At 35.5% G+C, this 6,000-nt stretch overlaps 1 protein-coding gene across 12 annotated transcripts in view; it reads left to right on the forward strand.

Annotated features, from left to right (window-relative positions):
• LOC117413594 (plasma membrane calcium-transporting ATPase 2-like) overlaps positions 1-3,979 on the forward strand; it is a 146,197-nt gene extending 142,218 nt beyond the window's left edge. For 10 of the 12 annotated variants that reach the window (XM_058999808.1, XM_058999795.1, XM_058999800.1 and 7 more), the window contains one exon: positions 1,112-3,979. In XM_058999808.1, the coding sequence (XP_058855791.1) occupies positions 1,112-1,423 (312 nt within the window). In that variant the 3' untranslated portion in view covers positions 1,424-3,979. The remainder of the gene's footprint in view (positions 1-1,111) is intronic. The other 2 variants (XM_058999804.1, XM_058999803.1) reach the window with 2 other exon arrangements.
• The last annotated feature ends 2,021 nt before the right edge of the window (positions 3,980-6,000 follow it).

Genomic DNA, 6,000 nt, shown 5'->3' on the forward strand with positions numbered 1-6,000 from the left:
TATGATAATGTAGATCTTTTTAAAGATACAAATTAAGATGCTATTTCTTCTTGGAACCGGGTTTTCAAAGATTTGAATGTGCAAAACTTGAAAATACATTTCTTTACTTAATCTGTTTGTACAACCGATTTTCCCCTGAATGTTTCCAAACAAAACCTCCAGGAAAACCGGAAGCCTACTTACTATTTGAATGGTACAGAGATTACTTGTGAGATTGATTTTGGAATTTTGTTGATCTGAGATGACTGGCCAGGATGCAAACAATACATAACTAAAACTGGCAGTGTAACATGTCTGGTAGTGGTAGGAGAGCCATAAATTAAACTAAGTATTTCAAAATATGTATTTGATTTTATTATTACCTTTTTTGGTGAAAATGAGCAGATAAAATTATTTTGGGCCTATACTTGAGTGTTTACCTCAGATGTGCATGGAGTCAAGCTTGTAAAAATCCAGATGTATTCCCCAATTCCAGGCTTCAAAGCACAGCGGTCTGTGTGCCACTGTCCGACGTTCATGTGGTAAATGTGGTCTGGTGTTGTACTGCATGTTCCATTCTGTACTGTGGTTGGCTTATGAGCTTCTAGCCTGCTGCCATTGTGTTTTGCAAATTTACAACCAAGCAACGTCAAAGCAAGCTATCAATCTTCTCATTCCATTACGTTTAGTTTTTTGTGCTATTGTCTTTTTGTCGTGTGGAGTCTTTGTGTGTGTCTTTTGTTCTTCCCACCAATAATGTTAAAAACAAAACTGAAACTTTATCCAACTTACTTACTCACTGCAAGACTTTCCAACCATGCATGGGTTTTACATTTGCATTTTATTAACATGGCTTATCTCTAGGTATTTACACATTGGATCTTTTGCTTTTAATGACCTGTGCTGTCCATTATCTCCAATGGCTTTTTTATTACAGTTTTTTTTTTTTTTAAATTTTATTGCAGTTCCCACCGAAACCCCACAATGCACGTGTATGCTTCTAAGTCTCGTGACTGTGGACTACAGCTATCTGCACCACCCTAACCATATGCTGTCTCTCTTTATTTATTTATATAATTATCACTGAAGAACTCACTTAATGTTTTCTTGTTGCCATGGTTTTCTTTTGTAGATCCGCGTCGTGAAGGCATTCCGTAGCTCCCTCTATGAAGGATTGGAGAAACCTGAATCGAAATCCTCCATTCACAACTTCATGACTCATCCAGAGTTTAGAATAGAAGACTCCCAGCCCCACATCCCCCTTATAGATGATACAGACATAGAAGAAGATGCAGCTCTCAAGCAAAACTCCAGTCAACCCTCATCACCCAACAAGAACAACAATGCTATCGATAGTGGAATTAATCTTACCACTGACACAAGTAAATCAGCTGGTTCTTCAAGTCCAGGAAGCCCTCTACACAGCCTGGAGACCTCACTTTAGCTGAACATGTCTTTGCAAAAAAAAAACAACAAACAACAAAACCGAATCAACTGCTGGCTGAAAAACTGTTTTAAAAGAGCTACTCTTCTCTGTGAGGAAAAGTAAGACATCACTAACAAAGTGATTCGAACAAGTCAGACCCACCCATCCCCCCCCACTCCCCAAAAAAACAAATAATCGCTCCTGCATGAATGTACATTTCCCACATGTTTTTATTTAATTTAATTTTTTTGGTGGGAACTGCAGCGGACTTCATTTTAAGACAGCTTATCCAATTCACTGGTCTGTGACTTTTTTTGAAGTGCTTGTGTGGCATGGACTTAATTGTATAGATTTATTTAAGTAACAAGAAAAAAATGTGTATTAAAGTTTCAAAGCTGAACATGCACAGTAGATTTGCACCAATTGGAAAGAGGAACCTATGAATAATCTGCATTTATTAAACATATATTATATACAGAGTTTATCATCTTTGTTTGTTGGCATGTTGCCTTGTTTCTGCTTAAATGGCTCTTACTACTTTAACTTATTTATGTCCTAAAGAGAATGTAATTTGTTTACAAAAGCTGTAGATACTTCCTGGTTTATTTGTAGGGTACAAACGGTTCTACTGATGTAGTATGAACAAATCGAGTTGTTGAGTACCTCTGTAATATTGGACTTGGGTGTTTTATTACAAACTGTGTACTGAATTTGCCTGCTATTTTTGTTAAATATGTAGATATTTTTAGAAGAAAGAAGCCAAAATATAATGGGATATATTATTTAATGTGGCATCTTAATATTACATGATTGTGGGGAACAAAACTGAAAGGCTTCCTTTGTTTCCAAATACAAATCTTCTGGTATAGGTTCTCTCTCTTTTTTTATTTAATGTTCTTTTTCTTTTTTATGGAATGCTTGGACTTCATGTTTGGTCAGTCTCGAGCCTGAGAGGGCCACTCTGAACCGATTTTATTGAAATGTCTGCTACATAAGCAATGCTTGTTCAAATGAGATGTTTTAAATTAAGTGTAACCATCAAAGGCTGTGATGGGTTTATAATATGAGAAACAATTTCAAACTAAGTTATATTTGGCTTTATCTATATGGAAATCAAAAGTTGTGTTGAAGTCTTGTGGAATCTTGTGTTGATTTTTCATTTTAGTGGTTTTAGATTTCTTTTCTCTTTTTTCTTTTTTTTTTTTTTAAAGGAAAAATCACAGCTTTTGGGCTGTTGGCATTTTGAACAAAGACAATATGGATTGTTTTTTTTTTGAATTTTTAAAAATTCTCATTTTCTGCACTATCCAGATATGAATGAAACTTTCTGTGGTGTATATTTACTGTAGATGTGCTTTTGTGTGATTTAACCAAGCTTGTCTTCCTGCAGTCACTGAATATACTCTAGCCTCTCAACCGTGTAGATGTTAACTATTTATTGTGCTTTCTAAAAGAAAGGCCATTTGAAAGACTATCATGGAGGATATACTAATAAATGCATCAAGATGTTAACAGCCCTGGTATCTTATCTTTAATTTTTTTTATTTATGGGGCTTACTCGGAAGCATGAAGCAATCCTCATATATACAGTAGGTCAAATCCCACTTTCTACCAGGATTTCAGTTATGTGGCCTGTATAAGATTTTGTGTAAATTTAAGCAGCTTAGATGTTTGCGAGAGATATAAGTGAAGGACCATTTATTATGTTTTTTTTTTTTTTTTTTAAGGAGTGCCCTTTTCTGCAACTCCTGTATTATTATTATTATTATTATTATTATTATTATTATTATTATTATTATGCTCTTTCAAAAGGTGTTTTAATACATTCAGTAGTTTCAGCCAACCTTTAAAACACATTTGTACATTAACCAGAAACCCGTCTTTGAAATAAATGGTATTGAGTCGTGCAGTATATTCTTCTTTTGTAAATAGCAACTTTCATCTGAGATGCATAGATATTCAGGCTTCTGTGAGCGGAGACTGTGCTCTGTATATGTGATGCAGCTTTTGTTTAGTCAAATGAGCTATTATTCAAGTCACAAATACAGGTCACACATTCTGCACAAAGTGTTTAACTTTGTTGCTTTAAAGCTCTTTGCAGTTGGGTACAAATTATGAAATACGTGACCAATTTATTTAAAAAATCACTGCAATGCATAAATGCTTCTATGTACTGTACTTGGCAGCATGAATTTTGTGGAACAAAAAAAAAACCAACATGGCAGTTGCAATCTAGCCATGTATGAGTAAATGATATGTGTTCATCCATCTGTTTTTATGAATTTTTTAATCTAGACAATAATTGTAAATAAAGAACTCAATGTCTCTGTTCATTTAATACTATGCAAACAGTCATGCTTTCTGATTGTTATTCCCCTGTCCCTAGAGTGTGTTTCTGGAATGTTTGTGGTTTCAAAAGTCAGTAAATTATGTGATGTAAATTTTATTTTATAGTCTGAAGAAAATAATGAACTATGACTCTTGCTGCTTACTGTCTATAAACAATACCTGACAGGAGCACAAGTGAAAAAAAAGCAGAAAATTAAATAAATTCCCAGAGCAGCATGAACAATACTGGTCTCCATTTACCAGACTTTTTTATTGATATGACATGTGTTGGTTAAGCAACACTGAGGGTTTAGTGCAGCACATGCACACATTGTCCATTGCATCTACTGTACTCTATGTTTTCTGGGATCAGAATTATAGAAATTAGAAACAGTTGAAGATCCCGGGTTCCAATACTCTAAGCTTAGTCACACAAAACCTAGGCTCACATCTAACTTGAGGCTCATGATCAGTTTCTTTTTTACTCCTTTTCACTGATACACTTAAGAAGGGGGCGTTGTCTGTTTCGTACTCTGAATCTGGGTTCACTGTACAGTAAGCCTTAAGTGTAAAGAAATGGAACCCAGGCAGATACTAGAATGAACTTGTATCTAAAGATGCAACTTACTAAGGCAAACACAGTTATCAACCGCTTCAAATGTTACGTCATATAAAATACAGTATTATCATTTGTTTGCTACAATGATTTTTAAAATACTGCTAATACCCCAAAACGAAAAACCGCATACAATACAAACCAGATATTTAGCTGGCTTTAAGCGAGCAGGTTTTATATTTCACTGACTATTAAATTGTAAATTGAAATGGTTTAATGGTTATCTTCATTTTCACACGTCTATGTGTTTTATCACTCTTATCAAATCCTTAGAGTACACTGCCCCTTGGTGGCCACCAGTAATACTGCTGTAATGTCTTTACACTGTTCATAAGTCTGCAGTGTCTCTTTACTGTAGCCTGCATTGTACTTTTTATATACTTTTATAGTAGCCAAAGTATGGGGAATGAAAAGCTCTCGTCTGGTTCAGTCATCAGGATGATTTGTACTTTGCCACATTGCTGTGCAGTTTAAAAGCCTTAACAGCACTGCATGAAGTATACTTCTGTCAAGCAACATTAACATTAAGTGCTTTTTCATGCACTTCTCAGAGTGTTTTATACTATGAGAACTATTACACAACAGAAGTTCTATGACTATAATTAGGCAGCAACTATTATGCACTTAGCAGCATCCCATCCATATCCAACAGAGATGTTTCATTTCAGAGCCAGTTGTTGAAATCTGGTTTTAACATCAGTATAGGACTCAAATGTTCCGATGATGTTGAATGTACAGTAAATATTAAGATCATGAGTCCAATGGTATGTATGTGATACAGCAGCAGCAGATGAAAGGTAGAAGCCAACACAATGTGCATGAGTGCCAGCAGTGCTTAGAAGAATATGGAAGCAAGAAAATCGTTTTATTAAATTCACTAGACTCGCTGTACCAAGTGTGCTTCCATAGAGGCTCTGTCTCATCGCTGTTATGATTCCTGTTTTCTACTAAGAAGCTGTGCTCTTTTGCCCTAACCCTAGGGCTATTCTGTTTCCACGTACCATTGGGAATCTTTCCATAAGCCAGAGCACAGATACAGCAGCACAATGAGATCAATGTTTCCAAAAGGCCACCTGACTGTCTACATTACTGGAATGTGGAAATAAACGCTTGAGCGTGTGGGCTGGTTCCCTTTTCAAGAAGCAAGGTCATAGTGCTACAGTACTCGCTACCCAGGATTCCTTATTCTTGCCTAGATCTGTTTATCAAACTTAAAAGTTCAACTCCATTTTTAACTGACTGACTTTCAAATAAAAATACTTTTAATTCCTGTTTACATTGCTTGTACTTTTCAAAGCTTTAGTTTGAACTCTTTGTAAGTAAAACGTGCTGGATCTGCCACTTGTTAATCTATCCATGCTTTACTGTCCATTTGCTCCGGGGACAGGCATTGCACTATATAGATTTTCTTTTTTAGATCTCCCCCAAACAGTGTAGAAAATACAAAAGAACAGAGAAAAAGTAAGCGAGGGATCCACCACCGCTATTTTGATTTTCACATTGAAATGTTGAACTTTATGTAGCCGGTGTACCAGACTGGGCACTGCAGAAACAGCTCGCTAACAGTATTGTGCTCTAATGTCTATTTGAACTGTAGATTTAGATACTATCCAGATTTTATTGCCTGACCATCTTCTTTTTTTTTTTTTTA

The sequence above is a fragment of the Acipenser ruthenus genome, chromosome 25, assembly GCF_902713425.1.
Source record: "Acipenser ruthenus chromosome 25, fAciRut3.2 maternal haplotype, whole genome shotgun sequence".
In the NCBI taxonomy this organism is placed as follows: Eukaryota; Metazoa; Chordata; class Actinopteri; order Acipenseriformes; family Acipenseridae; genus Acipenser; species Acipenser ruthenus.